This window comes from Asparagus officinalis, chromosome 3 (assembly GCF_001876935.1).
Source record: "Asparagus officinalis chromosome 3, Aspof.V1, whole genome shotgun sequence".
Classification (NCBI taxonomy): domain Eukaryota; kingdom Viridiplantae; phylum Streptophyta; class Magnoliopsida; order Asparagales; family Asparagaceae; genus Asparagus; species Asparagus officinalis.
Window position 1 is genome coordinate 84,699,610 of NC_033796.1, and position 12,859 is coordinate 84,712,468.

The window sequence follows — 12,859 nt, forward strand, 5'->3', positions numbered from 1 at the left end:
CTTCCCTAATAATAGTATAAGGCTCATCCCAGTTAGTGGCGAGCATGCCATGATGACTGTCTTCATTAAAGTTGGCTTTTCTAAGGACCAAGTCTCTAATTTTGAATCTCAAGATCGGACATGGCTATTGTACTGTCGGGCAATGCGTTGATGATTGATGACTTGCGATTGAATCTGACTTCGTCGATGAGTCAAGTTCGCTTCGCAAAATGGATCCGTTAGCTTCTTCATCAAAGTGTCGTAGGCACAGAGTGGGCATGCTGACTTCTGCTGGGATGACTGCTTCTACTCCATATATTAACCTGAATGGAGTCTCTCCTGTGAAAGTTTTGTGGGTCATTCTATACAACCACAAGATACCAGGGAGTTCTTCGACCCATGCTCCTACAGCTTCTTCCACTTTTTTCCTCCGTGCTTCTAGCAGGCATGTTTGCCACTTCTACCACATCATTGCTCTTGGGATGTGCCACCGAGGCGAGTTTGAGTTGGATCTTCCATTCTTCCCAAAAATCGTGAAATCTTTTGCTGTCGAATTGAGTGTCGTTGTCTATTATGAAAGCTATCACCACCCCAAACCTGTTGATTACTGATTTCCACACAAATTTGTGAATATTGCTTTCGTCAATCTTTGCTAATGGTGACCATTATGAGCTTCCGCTGCCCAACTGCTATAGGAAGAGGTCCTAACAAATCTAACTCTACCAGTGTTTTCAATGCGCGAGGCGCAATGCGGGGCGCAATGTCAGTTTACGCGCACATGCGCAAGGCGCAATGCGATGCGCGCGCCCGAGTGAAGCGAGGCGCACTCAATAAAAAATTAAATTTCACACAGAAAATGTAACCTCAGACTCAAGATAAATAAAATATACACTACTAGATTACAAAATAAAGTTTTAATCATCGAAGCAAATCAAGTTGTCCATCAAAACAAAAACACAAAGCAGCTTGAACACTTAAGGAGTTCACTAACATCAAATCAAAACAAAGCAAGCAATCTAATTAAACAAAGCAATAAGTAGCAAAATAATAGCCTAATGATTCTAATCATCCTCATTAACATCATCATCATCATCCCCTTCTAAGGATATATCCTCCTCTTCAGTCTCCTCCTCATCATTGAACTCCTCTTCATCTTCTGACTCAGAAACTGGCTCCCTCCTCCTCGACGAAGAACCAATACCATTCGAAGATCCTCGAAACCTATTAGTCGATCTTAGATACATAGAATCATCTTCTTCAGCTCCCATTGCATCTCCTATGACACCATATGTAAGGTTGTCCTCGCCATCCACCAAGTCATTCTCTGCATTTTCACCTTCACCGAATTGTCCTAACAACCATTCATTGCTTTCATCTATATCAGCCAACTTAATCGAATCAATAGAATCTCTGCAGTCATATCTCTCCTTCAAAGCTTGGTTGTACTTGCAGTAAACTAGATCTTGCAGCCTCTTATGATCCAATTTATTCCTCTTCTTGGTGTGTATCTGTAATTTATACAAATCAATCAAATCAATATCCATATCTCTAAGGGAATTAAATCTATTTTGTTCAATAAAATAAAACTAAACATACTTGCTCAAAAGTACTCCAATTTCTTTCACAGCCGGAGGAGCTACAAGTAAGGCTGAGGATTCTAATAGCAAGCTTCTGCAACTCTGGTGCTGATGCACCATAAGACTCCCACCAATCAGCTGTCAATTTAAATAGACTATGATTAGTAGTGTATTTCTTATAAAAAATCTAGTCAATTGAGAGTTTATATTATGCATAGTTACCTGGAGACTTCTTCTTTCTATTTCTCTTAGCTATCTCCATACCAAAAAGACCCGCAGCATGCCTGTATATATCCAACTGCCTATCAACCTTGTCTTGGTCTTGTGTGGGCACCATCTTCTCAATGACTTGATAAAGACCTTTCATAACTTCGTCATCCCCTTGGATGTTTGGATGGTCATAGAAAAATACAGGATTAAGATAATATCCTGCAGCATGCAAAGGCCGATGAAGCTGATCATGCCATCTCTTATCAATGATATCAAATACCTCAGAATATTTTGAAAGATCATCACCAAAGGCTTTAGCAATAGCCTCCTTAGCTCTATCCATCGCCTCATAAATGTATCCCATAGCAGGTTTTTTATTACCATCAACAAGTTTCAGAACACCAACAAGAGGAGCCGTCAGCTTGAGAATACGAACAATGTTGTTCCAAAAAGATGGCATATGAACTATCCTTTCAGCTGATTTGCCCTTTGAATCTCTTGCCCACTTACTTTGCCTCCATTGCTTCAAATTAAACATCTTTCTGAGGTTATTTTTCTGTCGATGGATGCTTGACAAAGTCATAAATGGTGTGGCAAATCGTGTTACCGCCGGTCTAAGAAGCTCTCTGCCGTTAGTTTGACCTCTCATTAGCTTCAAAACCCACGCATGTGAGTAGATGAATCCAGTCAACTCCATAGCTCGACTCAAGGTTAGCTTCACAGATGACAGTTTACCAATATCCTTGAGCATGAGATTAATACAATGAGCAGCACAAGGAGTCCAATATAAATGAGGATACTCTTTTTCCAATTCCGCTCCTATAAATAAAAGAATACCAAAAAGATCAATATCAGAGCATCCTAATATAACATTAGCAAAGGATTCATAACCAAAATAAAATTAATTGCTTAAAATTTACCTGCATATTTGAGACTAGAATGGTTATCCGTGACGATCTGAACAACATTCTGAGGCCCTATGAGCTTAATCTGCTCACTAATTATCTCAAACATTCTGTCACCTGTCTTGATCTCATCAGAAGCATCAATAGATGAAAGAAACACCGTACCACGAGGAGAGTTCACAAGAAAGTTGATCAATGTTCTCCCCTTTCTGTCACTCCAACCATCTGACATGAAAGAACAACCTTTCGTAGCCCACACCTCTTTATGAGGTTGTATCATATCATCAGTGTATTTCTTCTCCTTCCTAAGCAAAGGCTCTCTCAAATGGTGTAATGTCGGAGGAGGCAAGTTAGGCCCAAAAGCCCCCACGGACTTTAACATGATTTTAAAAGATCTAAGACGAGCGGCATTAAAGGGAATGCCGGCTTGATACCACCATCGATCTATGTATTGATGCACTTTAGCCACTGCATCTTTGTTGAGGCTTTCTTCAATACACGATTGCCATAACTTGCGCCTTCTTTCATCCTTAGCAACCTCTAGAGCGGGATCAAATGTAAGAAATGCATCCATCGGCCCCTTCTTCTTTGGGCCTGTGGAAGATCCCGCACTGTGCATGCCCAAACTCCCTCTTCCTCTTGCCGTTACCAAAGATGCCCTAGGAACCGTCGGGCCTTTTCCTCTATCTCTACGTTCTTGTACTTGTTCATCTTCATCCTCCTCATCATCAATTTCCACCGTGTTCTCATCTCCAAGTTCGGGGAGATATTCATCTATAACTTGTTGTCTTTTAGCCATCTTTTGCCTTTCTTCATAATCTTTTAGCTCTTCAACCACATCGGGAGGGACTTTTTGACAAAGACTCACATTTTTACGTTTTCTATTCTTCCCGATTAGATGCTCTTTTTGCCGGGATATGCCACCATTTGTGATCTTGTTACAAAATATACACTTATTCTTATTGGCATTCCCTTCATCAACCAATGAAGTATATTTCCATGTAGGATCTTGTCTTCTTCCACCACTCGCCGATGAAGACATATCTACACCAAAACACATATATGCATTATGCAACAAAATTCATATATTTACAAATAATATAATATATAGATTTAATAAATTAAAATATTAAACTTGTATGTTAATTTTTATTTAATCATGCAAATTATCCAAAGTTTCATACTTTCATACTAGTATATTGCATCACTAAGACACTAACAACTATATTGCTAAATTTTATTTTCCTTCTTTACAGGTTGCAAATGGCAAATCGAGTTTCAGCTGAAATCAAAAGAATCAAAATACAATTTAGATTCAGCTCAAGGTGGACTATGACATTGTGACATACTAAAGTAGTACGGAGATCGTAAAGTGCCAAAAAACAGGACACGCCACCATGTCCTCAAAACATATATTATTGATTTTGCCAAAACATATTTCTGGGGTTTGTAACAAATGTAAAGTGTAAACAATAATATATTGAACAAACTTCATCAATGTAATATGATAAATTTGGCACTAGTCTTGTGTTATCTTATCTCAGCAAAAAGAATGTGAGTATGTGACAGTAGCCTTTTCGCCAGCCTTGCATGAGTGCAACCAGAAATCACATCACCCAAAATCTTTTTACTATGTCATAGACTCATAGCTAATTATATATATCGAGCTAATTTACTTCCCAGTGCAAAGAAGAAAATACCATACTACTTTAGTATGTCATAGACTCATAGCTTTAATTGATCAAATCTCAATCATCCAACAGAACATACTGTCATAGTTTATAATATCATGAGAACAGAGCTACCGAAGCAGAGCAAAAATTAAATTAAGAACATGTATTGAAACTAGAAAACAAAATAAAACAGTTCATCATACTGTAAAAACAAAATAAACAGTTCATCATACTGTCATAGTTTGTAATATCATGAGAAGAGAGCAAAAATTAAATTAAGAACAGAATGAAACTAGAAAACAAAATTAATTTAAGAACAGAGCAACAGTAACATCATTTTAACACTAAATTTTAACATTAAATTAAGAACAGAACAGTAACAACATGAAAACTGCAGAAGGAGCACGGATGAAAACAAAAAGAAAAGAAACTGGAGAAGGAGCGACGGATGAAAACAAAAAGAAAAGAAAAGAAGGGTTCAAAAACAAAAGAAACAGGAAAAGAAAAGAAAATAGAAAGAAATCGAGAAAAAAAAACTGGAAAAATAGAGAAGTACCTGTTCTGCCGGTTCGCCGTGCGCAGGTCGCCGTCGTCGTGGCTGGTCGCCGTCGCCCCGTGGCCCTCACCGTCGCCCTGCTGAGTGGGAGATCGCAGCTCTCTTTCTTGCTTTCGGCGGAGAAATAGTAGTGGGAGAAGGAGCGACGAATTGTGGAAGCCCTAGCAGGTTCAGGCCGCTTCAAATTGCTTTCGGGTTCAAAGCCACCGTCGGGTACGTGTACCCGAAACCCCATCAGCCCTTACGCTGTTAGGGAGGGCGATCGCTTGGTGCGCTTGTGTCGGCGCTGCGGGGCGCTCCTCAGGCGCGCGCTCGACGAAAGTGCTGCGCTCCGCAGCAGCTGGGGGGCGATGTTTCAGTGCGCCGAAGCGCCTCGCGCCCGAGGCGCGCGCCTCAGTGCGCATTTAAAATCACTGAACCCTACTAAGTAAATGGGATCAGGTTGATGAGAGGAGCTCAGCTGCTGGAGCCTACAGGATGTTGGAGAAGAGTTGACAGGCCTTACATTAGGTTATGAGCATTTTGGATTCAGCCAAAATAGTTAGCCAGCAATAACCTTGTCTGATAACTTTTTGTGCTCGGATTCTGGCCCCTATTTCATTCCTGCATATCCCCTCATGGATCTTTCTTAAGACATAGTCTGCTTCTTCGAGTCGAGTGCACCGAATGTAGGGACCCATGCTGTTGCTGGTGTAAGAAAGACGATAGAGTAATCATGATATACTTCAGGGCCATCCTCTACAAGCTTTTAGCTTCCACTCGGTTCTCAGGCAGAGTTCCCTTCGTAAGATACTGGATAAGTGGATCTATCTAGCATGGTTTGGATGGAGGCTCTATATGCATGATTAAGCCTCCCGTGCCTTCAGCAATGCTAGGTTGTTGGACAGTTGGAGGGAGTCTGTGTATACTAGTCCCTGACTAGCTCCTCAGCTTAAGGAGCCTAGTATAGACAGGGTGTATAAACGAGCATTGTGGGTTCAAGGACTTGCATAATTTGAAAATCCTTCAATCTGTCCAACAACTCAGTTTTCCTCAGGTAATTTTCCATCATAGGATCTTTTACTTCATAATCCCTTCGTACTTGGTAAACAATGAGCTGGAAGTCCACAATAATGAAAACCAATTTCGCCTTGACTGCTAGGGCAGTTTTGAGTTCGCTAAGAACGCTTCATATTCGACCTCATTGTTAGAAGCTAGGAAATCAAAGCGATGGAGTATTCATGAATGTGCCCCTCCGGGCTCCGCAGAACTACTCCAATCCGTCCACTTTCAACAACTACCAAGATGAAAATTTTGGTGAATCATACTTAGGAACAATGTTCTTCCTAGGAGGAAGAACCGGTTCTGGAGCTGGTGGGCCGCCTTCTAGGTTGGATGATCCAATGAGGAAGTCATCTAGGACCTGAGCTTTTATGACCGTTCTGAACTCGAACTAAACATCATATTCACTGAGTTCGATGGACTGTCAAGTGCTTTCTTCAAAGGTAGATTGGTTTGTACTACCACTTATGAGCTTGAAAATATGGAAAAAACCTTCTGGCTATGGTAATTAGAGCTAAGGAAGCTCTCTCAATGAGGATGTAGTTAAGTTCAGCTGCTTTTCAGGTGCAACTGACATAGTACACCGGCTTTTGGATGTTCTCTTCTTCACGGACCAGGACGGAGTTTACAGCTTCTGAGGAGATAGCCAAACAAAGGTCAAGTGGTTCCCCCTCTATAGGTCTGCTTAGTGGGCCTGGAGGTCAGATACCTCTTAAGTTCCATGAAGGCTCTGTTGTATTCCACTATCCACATGATGTTGTCTCTAGGTCTTTTGTCTTCTCTTAAGACTTTGAAGGGAAGGCTTGTTTCGATCGATTTGGTGAGAAAACAGCCTAAGGCTGCCATTCTTCCTTTCAACTTTTAGATGTTCCTCACTGTACAAGATTCAGACATCCTTTCAGTGACAGCTACAGCTATCTTCTCAGGATTGACTTTTCTCGTTGGGTTATCATGAAACCGAGGAATTTATATGATTGAACCCCGAAAGTGCGCTTAGTAGGCTTATGCTTCATCTGATATTGGCGGAGAACCAAGAAAGTTTCTTCGAGACCTACAACGTTAGAGGTAGCCTGTTTGGACTTCACTAATGTCATCCACATATGCTTCTGCATATCGACCGGCTTGATCCTTGAAGATCTCATTCACTAGCCTTTGATAAGTTGCTTGATAAACACGAATATTCTCTATATTTTGACTATGTTTCACATACGGATTTGTTGTTATTTGATGTACTTCCTTACACTTTTGCCCTGTTAAGCTCCCTAGTTCTTGTTTACTGTTCTATTTATATATTGTGTAGGAATTACTGGAGCTTAGCGCAGATTTGGAGTCAAGAAGGAATCAAGGAATGCATGGAAAGAGGCTACACGGTCCCCCAGTGTTCAACAACACAGGCGTGTTGATTACAGAAGAAAAGCCCAGAGAGCAGAGTGAAACAGAGTTAAACACGGTCTGGTCGTGTTGATATACACAGCCGTGTCAGTATCAGTATTCAGTTGTTACCAAGGTTTTAAATATCGGATATCGGGGAAATATCAGATGGCCAAAATTCATATCGGATTGCGGATATCGAGGAAATATCGGGGATATGTGGTAAATATCGGAATGTCATAATGAATGTTTGCATACATAGTATAATGCATTAAAATGTAATCTCAACATATATAATGAAATTTAAGCATACAAAATATGAATAATATATGTTTAGGATCACTAATCAACCTTCTAAAACAAACAAAAGTGCAAAGCAACGTTGCAACATTCGATCTGTTTTTTTAGGGCAAAATGTCATTTGATATAATGAGGAAATCTTGATATCTCGCCCAAAAATTCCAAACACGATATATTATTTTACAACAAGCTATATAAAAAGATATATTGGTCTACATATCAGCTAATAATCGGCCATATCGGAGATTTATCACTCAGAATAACCAAAAAGCGGTAAAGGATATTTAAAGACCATATCGGTTGCGGCAAGCCCTGTAAAAGGATATATCGGGGGATATATCGAGCCATGTCGGGGATATTTAAAACAATGGTTGTTACGAGATTTGAAACAAGATTTGAAGTTATCTGTTAATGCGATCTTTCGCGGAACTTAAATGAGGACGCCCAGAGGCATGAAAAATGACCAGAGACTGGAGATTTCAATTTTCTTTCTTCTTCTCCCCATCTCTCTAAAAACTCTTAGATTAGGATTTCTTTAATTTGGCAAAGTGTTGGTTGTCTAAAAACTCTTAGATTAGGATTTCTTTAATTTGGCAAAGTGTTGGTTGTGAAGAATCGTGTGCAACATCTTGATTTCGACGGATTTCTTTAATTTGGCAAAGTGTTGGTTGTGAAGAATCGTGTGCAACATCTTGATTTCGACGCTACGATTTATTTTTCTAATTTATCTTATTTTCCAGTTTACAATTATAATCTTATACATTGTTATCATGTCTTCTATTTCAATTATGTGTGAGTAATTATTTTTCTAGGATTGAATTAGGTTCGACTATGGTTATGAATCGATGAACTGATCTTGTTGTTATCATTAATTATTTAATTTGCATTATTCAATTGCTAGTATCTAATTGCCTAGGGTTAATTCAATTGGCCACTGATTTGACTCATTTAGGATGTTGATTTGAACTGAAAGGTTAGATTGACGTCGGAAAATAGTAATTGAACGAGAATTAATTGATCACGAAAGTAGGTTAATTATTCTTTAGAACATAAGGGACTAACGTGAACTTAATGGGTTTAATTTAGTTTAACACCATGAAAATAGGTTGTTAGATTGAATTAGGCACGACTTTTAGTCGTCGAAAGAGGCTAATAGTTATCATAGGCTAGTCGTTCCTAATGCATTGAGAGGTTTGATAACGATTGATTAATTTGTTGATTCAAACCAAAGTTGAAACCAAAGTTCAATCCTAGATTCTTTTAATCGAGTACTAGTTAGTGCGTTCGTTATTGATTCTATAATTAAAATCAAACTACCAATCACGATTGGTCTAGATAGTTACAAAACAGTAAAAATCAGTAATTGACAACGAAGTCCGTGAGGATACGACCTTGTATTGCTACAACGATATCCGTGCACTTGATGATTTGAGTGAACAAGTTTTTGACGCCGTTGTCGGGGACTTCGGCATTGTTAATATTGACTTTTTCATTGTTTGACTAGACTAGATATTTTCTTTCATTTATTTTATTTTTATTTTTACGTTTGACTTGTTCCTTTGTTTTCTTGTGTAGGCACCCTTGTATGCCCAGATCCTTACGACTTGGAGAACCAATCGAGTGTGATCCCGAGATTGAAAGGACCTTGCCTCATATTAGTAAGAATGTACGAGAAACAAAGGACAATTTGAAAAGCAAAAAGATGGGAGACCAAGAAAACCAAGGTAATCAAGACCAATCCTTGAAGGAGTTTGCATCACCAACAACCCATAGCTCCCAATCTAGCATCTTGAAGCCTAATGTTGCTACCAACAATTTTGAACTCAAGCCTTCACTCCTCTCCATGGTTCAGCAAAACCAATTTGGGGGTACTCCAACCAAAGACTCAAACCTCCACATCTCAATCTTTCTGGAGTATTGTGACACCCTAAAGATGAATGGAGTGTCGGACGATGCAATCAAGCTAAGGTTGTTTCCTTTCTCACTAAGAGACAAGGCAAGGGCTTAGCTGCAATCACTTCCACCGGGCTCCATCACTACATGGGACCAACTCTCAAAGGCGTTCCTTGCTAAATATTTCCTTCCGAGCAAAACAGCCCAATTGAGAAATCAGATAACCTTCACTCAGAAAGAAGGGGAGTCATTGTATGATGCATGGGAGAGGTACAATGATCTTCTAAGAATGTGTCCACATCACGGGTTGGAGGATTAGCTCATAATTCACTTTCTACAACTGTCTTCTCTACAACACAAGGATGACTGTGGATGCTGCAGCGGGTGGTGCATTGATGAACAAGAGTGTACGAGATGCAAAACAACTCATAGAGGATATGACAGAACCATTTCCAATGGTCAGGTGAGCGCTCTTTACCCAAAAAGAGCGGTAGGTATGATGTAGATGCATTAGACCACATTGCTTCTAAAGTAGATGCTTTATTTCAGAAATTTGATAATATGAGCATGAATTCAGTAGCATCTAACCCTACTAACTGTGAAATATGTGGTATCATTGGACATTCTGATGTGGCATGTCAGATTGGAAACTCCCCTTCCCATGATGCACCATTATCTGAACATGTTAATTATATGAATAATTTTAATCAGAAAGGGGACCATTTTTTCAATACGTACAACCCGGGGTGGAAAAATCATCCTAATTTATCCTATAAAAATTCACCCCAGAACCCAAATCCTCACTCTAATTTTCGACCTCCAGGTTTTCAAGCCCCTAGACTCCCTTACCCTAGTCCCCAAAAGTCCAATTTAGAAAGCTTGATGGAGAATTTCGTGACATCCCAGAATAAGCACAATGAAGAATTTCAAAATCAGAATAGGATCATGAATGATGCCATTAAGAACCTAGCCTCTAAAGTTGACTCTTTAGCCACCCATAACAAAATGCTAGAGAATCAGATCACTCAATTAGCTTAGCAATTTAGCTCTTCTTCTAGATCTTCAGGGATGTTTCCTGAACAATCTGAAACCAATCCCAAGTGATCTATCAATGCCATCACACTTAGGAGTGGAAAGAGTTAGAGGGACCAATGATGAGGAGTGATCATAGGGATGTAGTTGATGAGTGTGAGAAGTTAGTGACAAGTGAGAAAGAGCATGCTGGTGAGAAAGGAGAGAAAGTTGAGAGATATGTTACACCTGCACCTTACAAGCCTCCACTACCCTTTCCTCAAAGGCAAAAGTTAAGGCTAAGTTGGAAAAGAATTTTGGGAAATTCATAGAAATGTTAAAAAAATTGCATTATTAACATCCCATTCGTTGAAGCCATATCTCAAATGCCCTCCTATGCCAAATTCTTAAAGGAGATTCTGTCAAACAAGAGACGATTAGAGGAGTATGAGACCGTAGCCTTGACTCAAAAGTGTAGTGATATAATTCAAAATAAGCTACCACCTAAGCTTAAAGACCCTGACTCGTTTTCTATTCCTTGCACAATTTGTGATATATCAATTAATCGTGCTCTATGTGATCTTGGTGCTAGTGTCAGTCTTATGTCATTGTCTATATGCAACAAGTTGCAGATGGGAGACTTGAAGCCCACTACTATCTCCCTTCAATTGGCAGATCGATCGGTTAAACGTCCAATAGGTATATTAGAGGATGTACCTATCCAGATTGGTAAAGTCTATATTCCGGTTGATTTTGTTATTCTTAAAATTGAGGACTCTCAAATCCCTATTATATTAGGAAGACCTTTCCTTGCTACCGCTGGAGCGATAATTGATGTGAAGAATGGAAAGCTCTCTCAATATAGGGGATGAAAAGATGAATTTTGACTTGTTTTCTACTACGAAATTTCCACTAATTGATAATACTTGCTATAGGATTGATATGATTGATATGGTGGTTAGAAAAGACTTTACCAGAGATATCTCAAATGATCCACTTGAGAAATGCTTAGCAAAGGATGAAGCCTCTGTTGATGATGATCAGAAAATAACTTCCTATGTTACGATGCTTGATGAAAGCCCAACCTACACCAAAACCACCTACATCAAAGGACCTGATGCAGTGACCGAAACTGCAAAAGAGTTGAATGCCCAGGGTGTGTCCGCAAACACAGTCGTGTCATAAACAGCCCAGAACAGGTTTGTGAAGAGAAAACTGTACCTGAAAAGATGCTGAATAATGATTCCACACGGCCAGGGTGTGTCCGTAGACACAGTCGTGTCAAAAAGCAGCAGAAGAAGTCTAGAACCAGTCCATCTCCACCAGTTGAAGTGGAACATAAGGCACATTGGGCTATCAAGAGCATTCATTTAGATTTGAAAGAAGCAGGGGAACAGAGAAAGCTTCAACCAAATGAACTTGATGAATTGAGATTGGATGCGTATGAGAATGCCAAGATTTACAAAAAAAGAACAAAGAAGTAGCATGATCAACTATCCTCCGTAAAGAGTTTACAGAAGGAGACTTGGTACTTCTACTTAATTCTCGACTCAAGCTTTTTCCGGACAAACTTCATTCGAGGTGGTCAGGACCATTCCAAGTGCGTGAGGTATACCCATTTGGGGTTGTTGAAGTATGGAGTGAGACCACGAGAACCTTCAAGGTTAATGGACAGCAGTTAAAACATTATTTCGGAGGCACTCCGATCGAGAAGTTGGGTACTTTTACCCTTCCCAATCCATCATCATCGTGAGCATCGAATGGGTCGAGCTCATGACAAAAAACGAGCGCTTCTTAGGAGGTAACCCAAGCTTTTCTTTCACTTTATTTTTCTTTTTAGTGTTTGATTTTAATTAGTTTTTCTAATTAGGTTGACGTGAATTGATGTGCAGGTGGATAACGAGATGGATAGCAAAGAGTTCAAAGAAAAAAAAAGGAGAGAAGGAGATGATTAAGAAAAAATATTGAATACACAGTTTACACGGCTAGGATGTGTCCACCAACACAGCCGTGTAGTAGTCGGGACGGTCTTCATCTCATTTCCAGAGTCTACCACACCCTGGGAAGGCGCCTACCACACCCATGGTCAAAAAAAAAGAAAATATCAGACTGCTCCTGTCTCAACCCCCCCCCCCCTTCAAAACCACCACTGACCTCCCAATTAGTTTCTCATCTCCCAAAAGCCTATCATTCCCCATTAATTTTCTTCCCCCATTAACTACACCAAAACCCAAACGTTCCCAAAACCCACTTACTTCCCTAAAGAACCCAAGCACCTCTGACCTTCCCTCACAACCAGCGCCAGCAACCTCCCCCAACATTAATTTTTGCATTCCCCCATTT

At 39.8% G+C, this 12,859-nt stretch overlaps 2 protein-coding genes across 2 annotated transcripts in view; both read right to left on the reverse strand.

Moving 5' to 3' along the window:
• LOC109834416 (outer envelope pore protein 24, chloroplastic-like) overlaps nucleotides 1–12,859 on the reverse strand; it is a 47,831-nt gene that overhangs the window by 14,254 nt on the left and 20,718 nt on the right. The gene's annotated exons all lie outside the window — the stretch shown is intronic.
• LOC109834415 lies at nucleotides 903–2,728 on the reverse strand. Its single transcript, XM_020402428.1, has 3 exons — nucleotides 1,779–2,728; nucleotides 1,576–1,694; nucleotides 903–1,487 (listed from the first exon to the last, which is right to left on the reverse strand). Exons 1-3 carry the CDS (start codon nucleotides 2,515–2,517, stop codon nucleotides 1,041–1,043), a joined length of 1,305 nt encoding a protein of 434 aa, XP_020258017.1. The 5' UTR covers nucleotides 2,518–2,728; the 3' UTR covers nucleotides 903–1,040.

Excerpts from the sequence above, each read along its gene's own strand:
- LOC109834415 (XM_020402428.1), bottom strand. The coding sequence starts at position 2,517 with ATGCTCAAGGATATTGGTAAACTGTCATCTGTGAAGCTAACCTTGAGT. Across the intron at positions 1,695-1,778 it reads TAGAAAGAAGAAGTCTCCAG|CTGATTGGTGGGAGTCTTAT; the intron begins GTAACTATGCAT and ends TTAAATTGACAG. Across the intron at positions 1,488-1,575 it reads ATTGGAGTACTTTTGAGCAA|ATACACACCAAGAAGAGGAA; the intron begins GTATGTTTAGTT and ends TATAAATTACAG.